Source organism: Eucyclogobius newberryi, unplaced genomic scaffold (assembly GCF_026437365.1).
Source record: "Eucyclogobius newberryi isolate DKJ021-1_F unplaced genomic scaffold, fEucNew1.0.hap1 SCAF_3, whole genome shotgun sequence".
Taxonomy (NCBI): Eukaryota; Metazoa; Chordata; class Actinopteri; order Gobiiformes; family Gobiidae; genus Eucyclogobius; species Eucyclogobius newberryi.
This window is the reverse complement of record NW_027315945.1, coordinates 21389247-21409410: the sequence shown is the minus strand read 5'-3', so window position 1 is coordinate 21409410 and position 20164 is coordinate 21389247. Positions and strand designations below refer to the sequence as shown.

Sequence of the window (20164 nt, the reverse complement as noted above, 5' to 3'; positions counted from 1 at the left end):
TGTGTTTTCAGAGTGATGCTAAATTAGCTCTCTTGCCATATATATATATATTGAAAAGTATTCAAAATGTTACCTAAAAAACGGAGGCTGAAACTAATCAATATCTCACAATGACAAACAATAAATAAATTGTAGCGCATAAAGTAAGTATTCATTTTTGAGTTCCCTTGAAACATTTTTTAAGTTTGATTTACAGAATCCCATAACGCAAAACTCAACGATCAAGATCTACATCAAAAAACCTTTTCCTGACCTGTACTGAAATATTCCCATCTAAAATTTGAATTTGACGCTGAAATTATATACATTCTAAAGTAACAGACTTTACTTCCTACAGCTTCATTAATGATCCTGTGTATAGAGCAAAAATGACCGTAATCCTGTCCTAAAACAAGACCCTCACATCCTCAAATAAAGAGCGTTTTTGCAGTTGTATTGTCACAAGTGAGACCCCTCTATTTCTTGTATCTTGTTTACGCTCCACAGTTAGTCATCTTGTGTGAGTTGCCAGTTAGCAGCGGCAGCATCCTCCTCCTGCAACACAATCCAATTAAATAAAGAGTGTTGTCTCTCCAGGTTCCTGTGTTCTCTAATTGGGGCTGTGACTGCTCACTAATCAGCGCAGGTACAGGTAGGCCCAGGAGGACGCCAACATGAGGCCTCTTCTGTTAATTGCAGAGATGCTAAATCTGGATGGTGCACTAAGATGAGGCGCACACACACGCACACACACACACACACGCTCATCAACTTTCTCACCTTTTTGGGGCAGGCGTGTGAGAGCTTGCATTGACTTCTTAATAGAAAGACAAACAACTGCGTCAAGTGTGACTCTGACTCGTCTGTCTGTGTATTCACCATCGAACCAACTATTCTCCAGTGTTTAAAATGTGGAAATGCATTGGTTAAATATGTTTTTTTTTTATTTAGATCCTCGGCCTACAGAATGTGTTACTGAAAAATATACTTAACTTAAAAAATAATGAATATATGCTGTAAATATAAAGAGTGATTTTCTTTCTAATGTATCAACCGCGAGTATTTCTTCCTTCTATTTTTTGCGTGTCTGTATACTAAATTTTCATTCGGACTCCCAAAAATGCAATTAATTTTATGCAGCTGAAAAATACACTTTTCCTCGAGTCCAGTCTATAGATGAGGAAACATCTTTTTACTGCATGTCAGTGGGTCAGATTTTGAGTTAGTAATTATCATTAGCAGCAAGCCAATATTCTAATGCACTCCTGTTAATGTATTATTCATTTGAAGTAACTTTCTTGTTTATTTAATGAATCTTACTGCGCAAACAAAATATGTTTGAAGTATAGTTGGCCGTGAATGATCTTTAGCAGAGAATATTTATGCAGCAACAGGCCAAAAGTGTGCACCGTATTATCCCAATGACCACTGCATGAAGAGGACTGAGCGTGGCACCTTTCTGCTGTGGATATAAAGCGGTCCTAACCTGGTGTGTTCCTGATTTCCTGCACCGTCTGGAGAGTGGAGCAGCTTTGCATGCTGGGGTCACACCTGTAATGCATTTCACACTGGGTTATATTGTGAGTGGCCACCTGGATGAGGAAATAACATGTTCAAAGCGCATGGAGCCCACTGCCCTCCCTGCCAGGTACGTATGAACAGGTGTTTCTCAGGACAACACACACGTCGTCACATTACAGCCTCCATGTGCCATTGTTAAAACTGAATTAAATATGTACAGTTTAAACTACGTGCATGTATGGAAATGTTGTGAAATTAAATTCGAAAGAGAAGGCAATGCAAACATCTTTACAATATAAATATAGCATATATATTTTATTTTGTTCTGTTTATTGAGTCATAAAAAAAAAATGCAGCTAATAGTGTAATAATATCAAATTACAACTATATGTTCATCAGAAATCTAACTGCTTTGAGGTTTTGCATTTCAGACTTTCTAAAGCCAGATCCCATACAAATAATAGAAATGCAAGATGTCAGAGGCCATTTCGTACAACATTCACTAGAAGTGTTTTTTTCTGTATTTGTGGTGTGGAGAGAAGTAATGGCATTTTCCAGTCCAACTTCTCTTTAGCCAAACTTAATTTTTCTATATTATGTGCGGCTCCAGGGCATAGGAATGAAAAGATTGATTGTGTGAATGCCGTTTTTGTCAGCCACAAACAGGCAATGAAATACCAAGCACACCTGCAGTCACTGAATTCATTTTTGACAAGCACATACCAATGTAAGCCCCTTTTAGAAAAACAATGAAGTGTATCATCAAATAGTTATGGGAGATAAAGTGCTGGAGAGTGGTAAAAGCAAGCATGTAGTGGCAGTGGGTCTCACATACTTTTAGATGTGTAGGTGGGCCGAAATATTTTAGCAGAAATTAGAGTGGCTACTGCTTCTGACAGTAATCTGAATATTTATAGGGATCTAGTTTACACGCACAGAGAAATAGTTAATAGATACTAAGATTAAATGAAAAAACATGGACCACAAAGAATGTGAAATTATTCTCAGCATTTATTTATGTAAACTTATATTGAATTAATCATACAAAAATATATCCTAAATATATCCAGAGGGTGATTAAGTAAAGCAACACTTCAGAATAACTCACCATATGTTCATAAAATATAAACATACAATTAATCTAACCTTCATGCCAAAAAAGGATTAACACTGATGGTCAAACCAATTTAAAAAAATATTAAAACATTTATTCTCCATCTTAATGCATTTCATGGATTTAACACCTGCAAATTAACTAATGAATCGTCTTAAACTGGTGTTTAACTTGAACATTTAAAGCTATAATTTGTCTAATATATTGATCTCCTTCAAGTATGATTTGTGCAGTGCATTAACAGTGTAATAAATCAGAGTTTACTATTGCTCAGCGCGGCAGGTGCTAGCTCCACCACCACCTTGCCCAGGTTCTTTCCAGCATACATGTAGTCCACAGCTCGAAACACGGACTCCAGTCCTGAGAACCTCCCCTCCTCCTCCAAATCCCCACAGTCCACCTCACTCACCAGCTGCCCTTTGGCCATCATCTGCATCATTTTAGCCAGCGCCGCTCCATAGTCACTTAAAAAATGTGGCAGGAAGAACCCACGCATGCTAGCAGACTTCTGCAGGAGCTTGACCGGCAGTGTAGCTCCTTTGAAGGCTGGGATCCCTGATGCAGACTGGTACCCTGAGATGAAGCCAATCACTATGAGTCTCCCCTTTTGGGCCAAACAATTCACCGCCAGCTCTAAGGTATTGCCACCCACAGATTCATACACCACATCTATGCCTTTTGGGTACTCTTTCCTCAGCACCTCTCCCAGGTTTTCCATTTTGTAGTTGATCGGTCTATCACAACCAATGGATTTGAGGAAGCCAGCTTTCTCATTAGAGGAACAAGTTCCGATCACATGGCAGCCGGCCTGCTTGGCAAACTGCACTGCAAACTGTCCTGTTCCTCCAGCAGCCGCTGTGACCAATACTGTTTCACCTTTGGTCAGATCTCCCAGACGTTTCAGTGCAATGTAAGCGGTAGCACCACTGACCAGCAAAGTGAGGAACTCTGGTTTGACTAAGGGGACACGTATGCTCTCCTTGGCTGGCACTACCGTGTACTCTGCAAATGCCCCGTTGCGGAAGTAGGCCACAGTGTCCCCGATGGTGTACTCTGAGCTGGCTCTTAGGCCAAGGCCGATGACCTCGCCGATCCCTTCAAAACCAGCATCAAAAGGAGGCTTCACTGTGGGGTCATAGCGTCCAGCAGAGTAATTTATGTCAGAGGCGTTGATTCCCACAAAACTGAAACACATAATATAAAACAGGGTGTGATTTTATTATTGCAGTAAAGTAGTTTGAGTCAGACAAACTGTGCTCATTCATTAAAGTAAGACATATCATTTTCAAGATTAGGGGGGTCAGGACTTGATTTGTCTCCTCTCCACCCGTCTGTATGGTACAAAACCTCAGGTTTGTTTTGGCAATGATTGGGCTCTCTCCTGAAAAGAACAGTTGTGCTCTGACAGGGAAAGGCTTGTATCACAAAACACATTCCATGATGTCATGATTCATTTTCTTTAGACACCCACAACAAACTGCACTTTAAAAATCTTAGATAGTTCCTCGGCTCCAAAAGCCAGACGACTTGTTTTTATCTTACTTTGGTTACAGAAACAAATATGTGAGAAAGGAATGCATAAATAAATCATTTACTGTCTTTTGGAGCGGCGGCATGCTGTGTCTCATTACTGTGCCCACCACACATTACTTTGAGCTCATACTAAATGCTTTTGTGAGTTACACATATGAAATCAGAACATTACTGAACCATCTCATTTGACTCTTTATGTAAACAGGTTTCACTAACAGTGAGACTATTTTATCTTCAAAGGTTTACATGTTCAAAACTAAACGCACCGCACTGCACTCCTTTAGCATTTTACTTTGCAAAACAGAGTACATACAAAGTAATACTATTATTAGTAATACTAATATACAATATGTATTTACTGTGTACAGAGTTTATAATTTGAGATTATTTTACAATTACATTCATCTATTGCATTAACTTTATTCCAGCTAAATTGCAGAATAGCAGAATGGGTCTTTCTACAAAATAAAGACTAAACGTAACAGCCTGCACTATAATAAAATGTTTGGGTCAATATGGACCATTTACGTTTTAATTGTATTTACTAAATATGTTTGATGTTTAGTTATTTAGCAACATTTTCCTCCCGTGGCCACTGAGATGCTGTTAAATCACGCGGCTGCGGAGGAGAAACCCGCAGCTCCAGGACGAGCTCCCTTGCACCTCCTGCTCCTCCTGCTCCTCCTGCTCCTCCTGCTCCTCCTGCGCCTCCTGCACCTCCTGCGCCTCCTGCGCCTCCTGCTCCTCCTGCGCCTCCTGCGCCTCCTGCTCCTCCTGCGCCTCCTGCACCTCCTGCTCCTCCTGCTCCTCCTGCACCTCCTGCTCCTCCTGCGCCTCCTGCTCCTCCTGCACGTCCTGCGCCTCCTGCGCCTCCTGCTCCTCCTGCGCCTCCTGCACCTCCTGCGCCTCCTGCGCCTCCTGCTCCTCCTGCTCCTCCTGCGCCTCCTGCTCCTCCTGCACCTCCTGCACCTCCTGCACCTTCTGGCCGTGGAGCTTGCTCTGTTCCTGGAGCTCCTTCAGCTCGTGGTGGTGCTGCCCCTTCTTCTCCATCATCTCCATGTCCGCGTGCGCCCTTTTCTGTTCGCAGGTTGGTGACGTAGAGACAAGAGAGAGGGAGGGAGAGACGGAGAGAGAGATGCCGAGATGGATTGATAGACAAATGCAGCGAGGGCGGAACTTGGAATTACTGAAGAACGCTGATCCCTCGCATATTTTGCCACCTTGTGATGATGACCGCAGGTACAACTGGACATGGCTAACACGAGGTAAGCGGGCTCCTTTTTACAACTTCCAAACAGCACCATGACACACGCACACGCACACGCACACACACACACACGTCATTTGGAGAAGGGCAACTTACCGATTTCTAACGAGCAGCTCCTCGTTCCCCGGTGTCGGAACAGCCACGGTTTGTAGGGCAACCGCCTCCCGGAAACGCGGACTGAGCTCCGTCACCACGAGCTTCTTCATAGCCCCGGGAATAGCGGTCCCCGTGTAATCCATGAAGTGCGCGGAGTAGGACATGTCTATGATGCGGCGTCGCGGCGCGTCACCTCCTCCGACCGACGGTGTCCCTTCCCCTGCTCGTCGCGCGCCGCACAAGCGCAGCAGCCGCGCGCCGCTTCCCCGCGAGAGCAGCGCGGACGTGGACATGGCAAAGTTCACGGCCAACTCGACTTTACAGCCGCCGGTCGGTCGCGCAATAAGCCCGTCACGCCGTGATAGCCCGCGCTGCTTGTCGGGGCGGGTTTTTAACACTCACAGGCGGGACCAGGCCGAAGCCGCGCTCACGGACCCCGCGCGAGTCAAACGCGTCTTTTAGAGGCGCCGCAAAAGCACGAGAAGGAGGCAAAAAGCGCGTTGTATTTAGCATGAATGTGGCTATGGACGTGTAGCCTGTAGCTCTGTGACAGACGCACGCGCTCCACTTTGCCCCGCGGAGTCCCTCCCCTTCCCGGACACGGCGCTCACTTCCTCCTCAGGTCAAACAAATCAATCCTCATCCTGCAACAACAACAACAACAACCACCTTTACTCTGGCTTTTTATTACTTTTGCTTAAACGTGCAGGGCAGAACACGGCACGAGCGCAGTTAGTTACGCCCGCCAGACTGACAGAAGTAACGTTCACTTTTTAGTTGAGAGTTTTTGCCTTTGTCACTTGATATTTCTCACGTAATACCGGGTTTACTCTTGTATTCCTACACAATAAAAGCCCCCACATGTGCGCCTCGAGACGTGATCGTCGCTGACATCTAAGTTAAGCCTCGCGTCGCACGTGCTTGTTGCTGCGGACTGTTTGTAACTTTTATCTGGCGTTAAGTTCCATGTGGATCATTTCCTTTTGTGGGATTTTTGTAAAGCGTTGGGAGCGAGAGAGAGAGAGAGAGAGAGAGGAAGTATGGAGAGGGGGAAAACAAGACAATTAAAAAGATTGACAGGTAGGCTCCTCTGTCAGGGGTGACGCTCGTGGAGAGGGAGGAGTAAAAATGTAGCAGGAAAAGCCACTCGATGCGTCTGTCTATCAGTTGAGGCTGTCTGAAACGGCTCCTGGATCCGCCGCCGTTTCCATTTTCCCCTTTTTTTTGTTTGTAGGCGAAAGACCTCTCGGATAGTCACGAGTCGCGCGCGCGTGTGTGTTCATTCTTTTAAAAACCCGCGACGCATTATTCTCGTGGAGATCCCGTTTTTTGAAACAGAAGTATTTTTGAGTCCGTGTCGCGGTTGTTGGCAAAAGCCTGGATGCGCCTGCGTCTTGTTTGTTCCCCCCTCCTTCCCTCGCCGCTCTCCCTCTCTCCAAGTGATCTCCACCGCATCAAGCGACCACCCCTTCTCCAAAAAAGAAAACTGCCCGTGATGTACAATGAGATGAGCGACTCGTAAAAACGTGAGTAATAGAAGAGATCCGCGCGCGCTGTGTGTGTTTTGTGTTGGTGCTTTCACGTCGGGAGCGGGTGGACGTGCGACGGCGGCGGCGGGGAGGGAGGGAAAGTGTGTCCGGAGCGGTGCGCACAAATCTGGGCTGAGGTGGCGTGGTGGCCGCGGCACATCGGGACTGACACTAACCTTTCTAACGCTTGTCTGTCTCGTCTCCTCTTCCCCCCCCCTCTCTCTCTCTCTCTCTCTTGCAGGGCTGTGGCGGAGGAAAAGAAAGAAACGCGAGGATAAGTTACTTGTCACAAGTGTGCGCTGCACTCACTCGGGACTTATTCTTTCCAGAGTTCATTTATTTCGAGTTTGCGAGAAGAAAAAGAAAAAGGCAAACAAACTCCCCGACTGCCCCCTGACACGAAGCGAGGATTTTTGAGTGCTTTTACCCCTTTTTTAAGTCTGCAATGATGCACAAAGAGGAAGACGAGCTTTGATGGACATGAAGGTGTCATAAGAAGCAGCCTCGACCCACATCTCGCGCTCCCTCAAAACTCAGCCCACAAAAAAAAAAAAGACAAAGCAAAAAAAAGAAGAAGAAAAAGACATTCAATTCATTCACTTCAAAGAGCGGGATGTTTTTTCTTAACTGAGAGACTTTGATCGTGTCTTTTTTTCCTGCATGAGAAGCATCGTGGAAAGTGACGGTCACTATGCCGAGGAGAAAGCAGCAAGAGCCGCGGCGATCAGCAGGTAAAGCCCGCCACACACACACACACCGCACACACTGACCACACTGACCACTGGAGCATTTACCTCTCACTTCAGAGCGCACTCGCGATCACAACTTTCTATTTATAATTACACAAAGCACATTTTTATCACGTTTACACTGTGCGTCGTTCACCCCTGAAGTTGAGTTAAAACTACATAATTATGCAGCCTTATCAGCACTGCAAAACTCTCAGGATATTTTTTTTTTCCTACATGCACTTCCAAAGTAAAACTAAACAACGTGTTATGTAGATAAAAGACTTTAGCTTTTTGGAGGTTCAAGAGTGAGTAATGATGAATAATTGACTTAGAGAGCAAGGGGGAGAAAACTTGAAGAAGACGGGTTTTTTTTCCTTCTTTTCTCTATTCTATTAAAGGATTGCCATTCTCGATTTGATGCGTGATTGATCGTGCCTCATGTGGTATTCTTTGATCTATTCATCCGTAATAAACATCAATAAATCCTTCCTAAAAGACACCCAAGTCTGGTGGGTTTAGCTTTTTGGCCAAACACAAATAGTCTGTGTCTTCAAAGGTCTTCAAAGGTAACAACAAGTTTGATAGGCATAAAACACAGACTGTTCCAAAGTATTTGTATCGATGCATATTCTCAACAGGCGGTGCAGTCTATTCGAACAGCCTTTTATTTTTTTTTAGGTTCTGTTTGTATCTAAATTCTGCCCACATTCCGTGTAAGAATCAGTTCAGTAATGAAATCAATATCCACTGCTGGAGGCTAGTATAATATTAGCTATGTGACCAACTGATAAAACCAGGTGTTGGCAGACGACCGACAACTTTGACTTGTAGTGGTTTGGATTTGGACTCCCCCTTCTTCCTCTCGTCTCCCTGCAGCCTTTAAACAAATGTAAATGAGTGACAGGGGTTTCTACCTCTGTGCTAATGAGCCCAGGCCTTTGAAGTTAGGCATTAACAACTGGAGTGAACAAAAGACAGTAACAGAATTTTAAAGAGATTTTGAAATATGAGGTGCAAAGCGGGTCGAACAGGAGGGCCAGTCGACGAAGACTTTGAACTCAGCAGGTTTTATCATTTTAAACAGGGCACTGCTCAAAGATGATGGTGGTTTGAACTGATGAGGAGGATCAGATGGAGTGTGTACGACGGGGAGCATTCAACTAGTCTTTCCGTGTCTTTGCGCCTTCACTCTTTTAGTCAGGTCAAACGGCAAAAAAAAAGGAAAGGGAAAAAAAAAGATAAATAATAAAGGCATTAGTTTTCGTGCTTGTTAACGTTTATGTACATTCACATTTGGGGGGTATGTAAGCGGTAAAAGTCATTCAAAGTGGGCCTCGCGTTGCTCCTTTAAGATGCTTCGAAACTCTGTGTACACACAAGGGAAGCGCCATGTTTTCTCTGTTCACTTAATCAAAATAGCAAGACGGTTATGAAACTACTTTAGCAGTGATAAAGATGTACGAAAATACAGTCTGCACACAGAAGAAAGTGACTAATGTGGTTGAATTTAGTATTTGCATATTATAAACCATGACATAGATTTGACCCCTCCTTCGCTTATACTCTCTCTCACACACTCACACACACACTCACACACACGCGCGCACACACACGCCATTGATCCATCACAATGTCCCCTGCGTGTCATCATGGCTTGTAACGGTCAATCGCAGTTTGGCAGACAGGGTGTATCCAGTTTTCAGTGATTGTAACATCGAGGGTCGAGATAAGCCCTTGACAATGGTCCTGCTGTAACACACAAGTAACACAATAAAACACACTCTTGAATTGGAGGTGAGGCGCTCGTGCTCCTCTGGGACCTGCTGCTGACCTGTGGCTTCCTCTCTGTGTGAGGCCAGCGTTCACAGCGGGATGTTAGCTTTGGTATTGTACTCGATTTTTATTAAATGCTCGTTTTTATTACGTTATTTGAACTTTTTGCTATTGGAGGCCTGTAGGTTAAATTAAATCCCTGATAGACTAATGAAATGCTCTTGTTTATTTTTTGTATACATCTGCAGTATTTCTTTTTAAATAACTTTCAAGGAGGAAAAAAAAAGTCTTAACAAAATTAATATGTTTTAAATAAATTATGTTTAACCAATTTTAATAAACAAATGCGCTTACTTTTTTCCAGAAATTATTAACTACACAGTTATTTTTGATCAATAGTCCAAACTATACATTTCATTTTATTGCATTAAATTATTTGCATATTGTACACTTAAGGAGCCTTGCATTTAAAAAGTCAAAGGTGAAAGTATCCACAGTTAAAAATGACAGAACTGTGTCTTTTATGTAAAACGTCACATAGAAGTAAGACAAGAAAAGACGAGCAGATAAGAGAGTGGTCTGTATTTCTTTGATGGTTAATTATAAGGCGATGGTATGTGTGTGCTTATGGAGTCCGGATGGAGAGAGGGGCGAGGTTGCTTCCCGTTGGCTTCATTAGAGAGAGCCCTAATTATCTGTGGAGCTGATGGATTTGTGACAGGCCCTAACGATTAATGCTGACAAATTCAGTAAGGTGTCAAGTCCGCAGCTGCCTTGATGTAATCAAGTTGATATTATACAGTCCCCATAGCCTCTAGTGCAGCACCAACTCAATTTGCCTGTGCAGGTGACAAATGGACTTTGCTACCTGACTAATCACATCAGGAGACAATGCCAGTTAATGACCTCGCTTGAGCCCCCGCCGCCCTCTCTCATACCATTCTTATAACCTTGTATTAAACCAGTCTAATTCCTAAGCTATATCACAATCCCCCTCTTTTTTTCCTTTTGCTAATTTTCCGCTGCGCTCATTCATTTGTACTTAAATCCTTCTAATTACCGTCCTTACTTTATGTGTCAAGATAGCGGAGCATTTTCATAAAGTTCTCCGCAATTTTACAGCTGCGTTGAGAAGGTACATTTCCACTGTTGTAAAAGATGTATTTTTTTTTATTAAGACGTAACTCAGGCCGGATCTCAACTGAGCAATCCAAAGTTCTACCACGATCCATTTTTTAACAGCGCTGACGTCCTGTTGAAGTTTTTACACTTTTGCATGTGTTACTGAGCGGCCTGTAAATCACGGCTGCATTAAAACTCAGCGGAGACGTACTTTGGCTGAACGTTTTGCTGCCTACTTGCTGAAGGCCTCTCGTTTCTTCCAATCCGGAGCGTCACGGTGCCCAGGGATTAATGATTTTGCATGCCCAAGATGGCTATGATTACACTGCAACCTTTGTGCCTGCACTAAATGTGTGATATTCTCCTCTCAAAATAATCAGCGTAAGATTTATACGTCCTACATTTCAGCCCTCGTACATATGTCTACACTGGCACTCTCCGTAACTGCCTGTAGGTGTGTGTTTTTTTTTTTTTTTTTACTTTGCCAGGTTTCGAATGCCACACTATTTTCAGAGAATGAGACAACCTTTTTTGTGCAAATAGAGTGGCCATAAAGTGAAAGTTCAAACAACTTAACGACACTGTTGATTCTGAGAAATGAGTCGTATGTTTATCGAAAGACAGAAAGTGTGTGTTAAGCTGAGGGCTAAAGAAACAGCGCGGGCAATGGGAGCTTGTGTGCGACCAGAGCGGTGTTAGTTTCCTGGAATGAAAAACTTGTAATGGTAACCGCGCCAAGTTAGTCATCCTCTTTAGCAGGGCTCGACTTCAGAGTGGTCCCCTGTTCCTTTTTAGCTCCAAAACACACCCCTCCCACCAGCAGCAGGAGTGTTTCTGTCATACCTGTTCTCTTAAACCAATCCGAACAGTTATCAGACACCTATTGATCCGACGGCCCCCGACCGCGCACTGGTGTCTTTACTGTATGTTGGCGGCGCATTACCCCGGCGTACATGTGCTTTTGAGCGGTCAGCCCGTGCTCGAGGTTGCGCTAATTGCAGCGGCCGTGTCGTTAGCAGGTGGCATCGATCGGCTCGTTGATAGTCACTTTTGCTCCAGCGCCTCCCACCGAAACGAACAGTTAAATTTACATGTGGGATTTGAGGTAGCGAAAGGTCAAACATGCTCCGCTTGTACTCACCAGCGCCCTGTGTGTATTATGCAAAGATAATAATTACACTTCTATTAACGTTGGAGTCACAAGATCTAAAATTATTTTGGCTGGTTGAACAGTCAACAGTGTTATTGTATCAAAATGAGGATATCAGTGCGTTTACCTGTGTTTGATAAGCTCTCTCTGTCCACACACATATTCCACATCAGAGAGCTTACATCCCATCTCGTCTCTTTCTGTTTCTTTCTGGGGCATTCTCCACAAAAGCTGCCCTCGGGCCAGTTTGCTCCATCACTAGTGTACTGTTGGCCTCTGCACAGTCGCACACACTCGCACACACTCGCACACACTCGCACACACTCGCACACACTCGCACACACTCGCACACACACTCGCACACACACTCGCATACACACTTGCACACACACTTGCACGCACTCGCATGCTGCAGCGTAAACACAGACAGACAAACACACACCTACACCTAATGCTTAAATGCAGCCAGCATGTCTCTGTGGGAGGTCATAATGGAGGTGGCTGAGGATGATGGGAAATCATATCATTAAAGCTGCCAGATGTGCTTTGTTGCCTTTCTTACAGCACATAAAAACAGCAGCAAGTCATGGGATCCACAAAGAGAATTGAGTCTGAGAAAATCAGGTCTGAAAACAGATAGAAGCAGCCCCCTGGGACCGGGCTGACAAGCAGTCTCACTACTGACTGCCATAGAAAAACAATTTATCCAAATAAAGAATTTTTGTTTCCATTTTCCAATGCCGCTGCAGCATAAAAAGCAATATTTTTTGAAAGTTATGTGAAATCAGAATTGGTCTCAAAGCATTGATAAACACTGAGCTGATAGTGTTATCAGTGCCTCATGTTATGTGTGCTTAATTACTATGTAATATTTGTGTTGTGCACACTAATTCTATTTAGTTAAGGCTCCGCACTGGGTATGTAACACATTACAGCTCATTAATACAAATCTGTTGAAATGATAGTTTTTTTCTTTTTTCTCTGACAAAATTTGACATATGAGCAAGATAAGAGGGGAAACATCCAAGAGAAATAGTCGAGAAACATTTAAAGGAAGAAAATGACACGTTAAATTCTTTTAAGTAAAGCATTACATTTACGGCAGATACATTTGCGCTTCTGATCAGTGCAGCTCCTTCTCAAGTGGCTACAAGAAGTCTGTTAGAACCTAACTCAACTTGTTACTTCTATCAATAAAAGATGAGCAATTACAGAATATTTTGTCTAATAAGTATTTGAATTCCTCAGCGCAGGAAGAAAAAACATGTAGCTTACCCACTCATTACATCAGTTAGCAGGGGGAGTGAGAGGCAGCGCTTTGATGCTAACAAACAAACAAGACAAACGAGATGGGCCCACTACAGAAAAGCGCAGCTCCGTCCAGGGACACCCAGCCTGCCTCTCCGCCCCTCTGCATCTTAGGCTTCACATCATCTTTTTTGTATTTCATTTTTTAAACTGGTGTTTTTTATTTCCCTGCTTTACATGTTGCTCATTTTTATCTCCCATTTCCCACTCAGGTTTATTTATCATAAGCATAGTGTTTTCTCACTCAAACATAAGAGTACAAGCAAGAGACTAAATATAAGTATTACAATACACTTAAAATCGATATGCAGTACGTTTTGGCAGTTTAAATAGAAAACTTGTGACATTATTAATATAGCGTATTGACGTATTTTGTGAAGGATAACATTTCTTGAGATCACTGTGGCAATTTTGATGGAGTAATGTTGAAAAGTATGTACAATATTTCATGCTTTTTTTAGATTTGTGGAATTTCAGCCAGTCACTATAATTTGTAATCATCTGTATAAATTAATCAGAAATTAAACGATTAACTATTACTCGATGGCATCTGGAGAGGCAGCGGTGGGGTTTGCGTGGTGAGTGGGCAGTGGGCAGCTTTTAGGACGGGTATTAGGCCTGACAGATGAACAGGACGACGCACACATTTTCCTGCAACAGCTGCGACTGTCGCCATTATCCTGACAGGTGTCAATTAAGAATTACTGCCCGGCCGGCCGAGTCCCCCCAACCTCGTAACCCCGCCTGCCATCCCACTGCACACACACGTACACTGACTCACACGCACCGTTTGAACACTAACCCAGGCCCGCTCCAGCTGTCTGATGGAGAGAAATAACACATTAGCCACATTAGCTCTAGTTACTGTTGTTTTCGTGGATTGCAGGTTTGTTCATTTGTTCTCGTTGTACGAACTGTTTACTTGGTAATGGTGTTTTTGTTGAAATGATTCAAATTCTGAAATATTTATGATTTTGGTGGATTTCTCGACTGGCCTTCCCGCTGCAATAGGTTAGGTCACTTTATTTGTTGAATTTTGTTGAATGACGCAATTTAAGATGAGTCAATCCAACTGATCCAACAATTTATTACTCCTTCGTAAAATATAGTGATTACAATCATAACGACAGTCAATTTACCAGTAATTATTTGACTTTGACTTTTGCAGGAACATTGAATTTACAGAATCTTGTTCGCACTAACGTTCTACATAACCACAAAGATCTTGTCTCCGTGCCATTCAATTACATCTGTACATCTTGTGCATCAGTGTGCAGTGAGTTCACCTCTAAATGCTAGTTTCTTACATCCTCGGTCACTAACTGCTGGCTAAAATAGGGCCTCTTTTATTCCGCATTGTAAAGAGGAGGAGATGAGGTCAATGAGTGAGAAAATGAACAGTTGCCATTGCCCATCTTGAAGGCTTGCATCCAGTAAACCCCACTGGCTAACGGACACTTTTTAGACCTTAGCCAAAAACACAAGACAATTAAGTCGTGTTTTGAGTAAATTAGTGCTTTTTCAATAACTCTCAGTGACTGATTTGATTTGCTCTTTCAGACCCAGTACTCTTATATCTCATACGGATAGAAAATCTACTAAAACATATTTTCACTGAAAGGAGTTAGCATCAAATTTTTATATGTAATTTATATATAATAATTTCAGTATTAAAAATGTAAACTTCTTAAAGCACACATCCTCTAAACTGTTTAGTGCAGTAGCATACATTTAACATTCAGTAAAAGCCTTTTGAAAAGATTTTGTGTTTGAGTACATTCTATAACATGTTATTAAGCCTTACATATCGTCCCCAAATTCAAACTTATTACATTCTCGTGTGGCTGGCTGTTGACACAGTGTAGTTATTACTTTGCTTGTGTAATAAATGCAGTTTTGGTTGCTGCTGCAGAATAAACATGAGACGCTTCTATCGGTGGAAGACGTGAAAAAGGCAACATGAGCTGAAGTGTAGAGAGACTGCCTGTTAGACACAGTTGGATTTGCATGTTCACTGGGGAGTTAGAGTTTTGGATTTCCACCCTGGAAATCATTTGCCACAGAAAATGAGTGGAGAAGATAATATCACTCTTATTTTGTTACTTTATTTGCATATCTCTTGTTTTAAATAAGGCAACCCCTGGAGTAAAATTCAGTTTGTTTTTCACCACATTATTATTATTTTTTCTCTTCACCTCTCTCCCTCTAACTCATTTTTTATTCCCTTCTTTCTTGAGGCGTACCTCTCCTGTTCAGTCTCACACTGGCACTGTACACCGCTCTAAGCAATATCAAACCTGCAAATATTTTTTCCATCCACATGCAAATCGCTCTTATCATTGCCGCTTTGCCCCCCCCACCCTCTTCGCCTTAGCCACCCCGAACGGTTATGTGTAATCAAAGTAAACGGCGGCTAGAGCTAAAAGGGAAGCGCTCTTTGTGGAGATGGATGGAGGGATTAAATATTAACCGGATGCAGCTGACTTAAGGCGAGTGTTTTACATAGCTGCTCCCACCGCGGATGAGGCGCATTGATCCTCTGGCCCTGGCGCCTCCGCTTGTTTGGCTGCCTGCCGCTAATTTTTCACCATCATCTCACTCTAAGCCAGACCTTTACAACTGAGAGCAATAGGAGAGTCGTGAAACCATTCAGCGCGGCACAACGCTCCCACCCTGCGATCCCACTCTCCCCCCGATCCCTCTCTCTTAACTGGGGGCAGGTGAGATGGATGATAGCAATTTGAAATTTTGTTTGTGCGTGTGATCATGGAGATTGTTTTTGGTATTACCATGGTGTAACAATTCCAGTGATTAATTGCGGGGAATAGTTTGTGAATGAAAGGGACCAGGGGAGAAGGGAGCGAGTTGAAGAGGCTGCAGGTTGATCGCCTTCCTGCGTCCTGCCTGGTGAATGTGCTGTTTATCAGCTGACCTTGAGCTCAACACTGGCTCCCTCTCACTTCTGCGCTGACCGACAACTCTCTCCCAGGGTCCTGCCACCGCACACTGGCCCTCTTGTCATATCACTGCCTTCATTTCCTCATGCCGCTTTCTTCCGCCCCTCCCGCTGTGATTAAAAGAGCAAATTAAACCACTCAAACTAACTTGGGCCAAAAAGGAGACTAAACAAAAACAAGATGGCCACAGTGGCTGCTCTATATATACTAGATGGACATTAGCCGTGTATGTATTTATGTATTCACTGTGTTTGTTTTCTACTTGTGTACGGCCGTATCTTGTGGGTCACAGTGGCAGCTTGTTAACCGGGGTCCCGTTCCTCCCCCTCCTTCTCCTTTTACTGAACACATTCAGATATGCACTCTCACATATGCACTGTTGTTGCTGCATTGTGGAGGCCTTTTGGCATTTACAAAAGCCTCGCAGGTCGGTACCCTGAAGTCGTCAGACTGGGCCATCGCTCATCACTCAACACTAATGATGCCCCTCCACCCCTGAACACAACACACTCCCACCCAGCATGGCCAAAGTGCACATGTGACGGGGTCGTGGGCAGGTCGTGACCCCCAGGTGGCTGGAGTGAGGTGGAGTGTTCCTGTGCCATACAATGTTTCTTTTCTGATCCTTTTGTCTGCCAAACAGCCCTTTTCATCCTGTCTATTTATCAAACTAATGTCGACTTGTTACACCAGATGTTTTGGATAATGATATAATGAAGTGCGCATTTTCAGGCCCTCTTATAATTTTTCAAATGTAAAGTTGCAAGAACATTTGATGTATGGTGTATGCATTATGCGGCTTATTGTTATTCATATTCAGTAGTTAAGTACATTTTAAAAGTCTAAAGTTTTATGAGCGACTTAATTGAATAACTATGATAAATCTTTGTCTGGTGTCATCAATACCATAGCGACATATTTTGTGGGAAAACAATGCAATATGTGGGAATCTTGCACTAATTTAACTGCAAATATTTGTATTTAATCTATTTAACTAACTTGACTAATCTTTGCATGTCTCAGAGTTTCTCACAGCGTGATGAGAATGAGTACATGGACATCTTGATAACGGTTCATTTCCCACATATTGCTCAGCATTAACAAGTATCCTCTTTTCTCAGAAGCGTTTTCCCCTCAGTCTGTGGCTCTTTTGCTCTTCTTTAGTCAAAGTAGCCCTGGTCCCCATAGCAACACTAGTGAACTCTTTACTCATTAGTGTGTGCGCGCAGTCTCCTGAAATCCTACCCTTTATTTCCGACTTTAGATCGTCAACATTTCAATCTTCTTTTCATTTTTCACAGTTATCGTAGTTTACAGTTTTGTCTATTGAAAATAAGTGCATTTTCCCTGTCATAGAAGCTTAAATGTATTGTGTCCATGTGCTAAGATTGAGAGGCGACACTGGGGAAGGTCCTGTCGTCACGCTTGACTCACGGCGTTATATTCTTCTCTTTTTTTGCTGGCTGTTAAATCTACACAGCACTGATAACAGGTCAGCCGTTGAGAGAGCGAGGGAAGGAGGGAGGGGGTGAAAGGAGGTAGAAATGGTGTAGGAACGAGGGAGGAGAGCGAGGAAGCAAAAGAACAAGTACATGATTATAGAGACCGTCAGAAAGTGCATGAAGTGAAAAAAAATAGGCCTTGTGTTTGCTGGCTCACCCGAAGCGTGGGCGGCGCATGCAGTTGAGGGGTCAGTAAAATGCCGTGATAGGCTAATCTGCTCGAAAGGGAGGGTTTAGGCAAGCCCCTAGGGCCTTATCATTGGCTGGGCTCATTTGCCCTGTGAAATAAAATATGCCTTTTATAGATTGATGGTGGTTGTACTTAGAAAACTGAATATTTATCTACCTGATTTTACTTGTACTGTAGAGTATGCATGTGTGGCTTAGTTTCCCTATATTCATCCCAGTTCCTTTGGGATTGTGTACAAGGTTTTTTCCATAACCAGACATTTGGATGACAGATGACCCTATGGGAGACACCATCCTGCCCGACCGGAATCACACCCCCACCCTCCTTCACCTGACCTCCTCGTGCGTACTAAAGAGCCCCGCTTTGTTTACTTCCTCGCCTTTTCTCCATAAATCTTTGACTCCGGTTTCTAGTGGCATTGGCCTCTTTTTCCTCAGGTTACAGCGCTGTACATGATCATAATAGCTGTGTCATAAGTTGTATGTGGTACGACTCAGCTCCGCGTGTGGGGGGGAGCTGGGAACGTACTGGACAAAGGAGACATAAAGCAAACGCTAGGGGAGAGTCGGGCAACTTCAGCAGGATATTGTCCTCGCCCTAGGAGGAGGACTAAACTAGAATTGTACACAAACCAGGACTAATCCAAATCGTAAAGTTACATTCATTTTGTTCTAGTATATTTTGATTTAAGGCCTGAGATACTTTTTGGTTGTGTACATTTCTTTCAGAATGGTGGGGGCAGGGAGGTGGGAAGTTTTTGGACCAAAGGAAACCTAAATCCTCATATAAAAAGGCCATGCACTCAGCCAGGGCCAAGGGAGAGCGAGAGGGAGGAAGACGGGGCGAGAGAGTGAGAGAGGGAAGGGAAAAAAGTAGATTTCCTTTTGGAGCAGGGCCATACATCACAGGGCCTCCCAGCTGCAGTGTCACCGGCTGACAGAATGACATGTGTCATTTATCAAAGGGGCCAGGCGGGGGCCTTGGGAAACGTGCACCACAAAGCCTGAGAGAGTTCATTCCAGCGCTCAGCCCGCCCTCCGTCCCACTGCTGTGAGCCCGCCCCTACGCTCTCTCTCCTCCTCCTTTTCTCTCCTCGAACGTCCCCCTCACCTCCCCAACCACCGCCTCCACCCTCTCACTCCAGTCTGTGCCAAAAAGAGCCCTGTAATGTTTTCTGTCTTCCCTGTAGTTACACTCAGCTGCACCAGTGTTTGTACCTGTGAGCTGGTAGATTCAACCTTTCGAAAAGTTTCATCTTTGCTGAGCTGCGTTAACTTGTCAACAATTTGATTTTCTGATTAGTCGAGTGGTCAAACATTTATTTATATTGTACATTGAGACTTAAATGAATGTTCAACCAAACAAAGGTTGAAATAAGATGTTTGAAGGCTTTTAAATTGAGAAGTGTATAAATTATATTATATATTGAAGGACACACGGCAAAGTTACAACTTCTTAAAACTAGAAAAGTACACTTAACAAAAATATTCTTTAAATAAATGCAGTAAGTGAATCAGGAATTCTTTGAATAAGCTTCAATACTTACTTAATATATAATCATATATAATCATACTTATTTAGTGTTTATTTATTAGAAATGTCTTAAAACAAGATGAGGCCAATTGTTTTGTCTTGGTGAATAAATCTGTGCATTGTAGGCTTATAGAACTTGGCCATTACCGGTATTTACATACATCATGTCTTTTAATCAATTTTCTATATTTATTTGTGCAGCTGTTATTACATCAGTGTTGATCTGCATTTGCCCTTATTATTACAGTTACATTTTATAAACCACATCATAAATCATTTGCATTCAGCTGATTACATTTCCTGAAGTACAAACACTCTCCATACCTGATACTTGGGGTTACACCTTTGAACTCTGGGGCCCCTTTAAGAACACATTATGTTGCCTGTACATAGGAATGCTTCTTGTAACGTGTATGTCAGCTACAATAGTGAACTGTGTCAGTCGAAGCCTGGCGTGTGTGTCTACTCTTTTGCAGCGCACCCGTCCTGGCTTCCCCTCATCCATCACACACTCACCTTTCATCCTGAGCCCCTAATACCCCCATCATCAGCCTGCGCCGGGTTAACTCTATCACGGCCACTTCCACATTCAATAAACTATGTCACCTGAAAGCTCCGGTTTTCTCTCACTAGGGCCAGATTAGACTTTAAGTGAGGTCAAATTCTTAAACCGTAATCTGATTGCGGTGTTTAGAAGCTGCAAAATTGGCCAATGCAGTATTTTAAATTTGTCCAAGGAAGGCTGTGCAAGTAATTCAATTTTAATTGTGATTATAAATATTGCTTCAATCAATATAAAAAAAAAACAAGATTTAATTGTCTTTATATTGTTTTCGGAACTCGAGTGAAGCCACTGTGG

General features: G+C 43.2%; 2 protein-coding genes across 3 annotated transcripts in view; one reads left to right on the top strand and one right to left on the bottom strand.

Annotated features, from left to right (window-relative positions):
* Positions 1-2493: 2493 nt before the first annotated feature.
* On the bottom strand, positions 2494-5818 carry LOC140374163 (prostaglandin reductase 3-like). The gene is made up of 2 exons (XM_072460972.1): positions 5511-5818; positions 2494-3798 (listed from the first exon to the last, which is right to left on the bottom strand). Exons 1-2 carry the CDS (start codon positions 5801-5803, stop codon positions 2868-2870), a joined length of 1224 nt encoding a protein of 407 aa, XP_072317073.1. The 5' UTR covers positions 5804-5818; the 3' UTR covers positions 2494-2867.
* LOC140374162 (teashirt homolog 1-B-like) overlaps positions 5165-20164 on the top strand; it is a 35162-nt gene continuing 20162 nt past the window's right edge. Inside the window, exons 1-2 of one of the 2 annotated variants that reach the window (XM_072460970.1) lie at positions 5165-5412; positions 7281-7770. In XM_072460970.1, the coding sequence (XP_072317071.1) occupies positions 7731-7770 (40 nt within the window). In that variant the 5' untranslated portion in view covers positions 5165-5412; positions 7281-7730. Of the gene's footprint in view, positions 5413-6949; positions 7037-7280; positions 7771-20164 lie in introns of those variants that run through there. The other variant, XM_072460971.1, reaches the window with a different exon arrangement.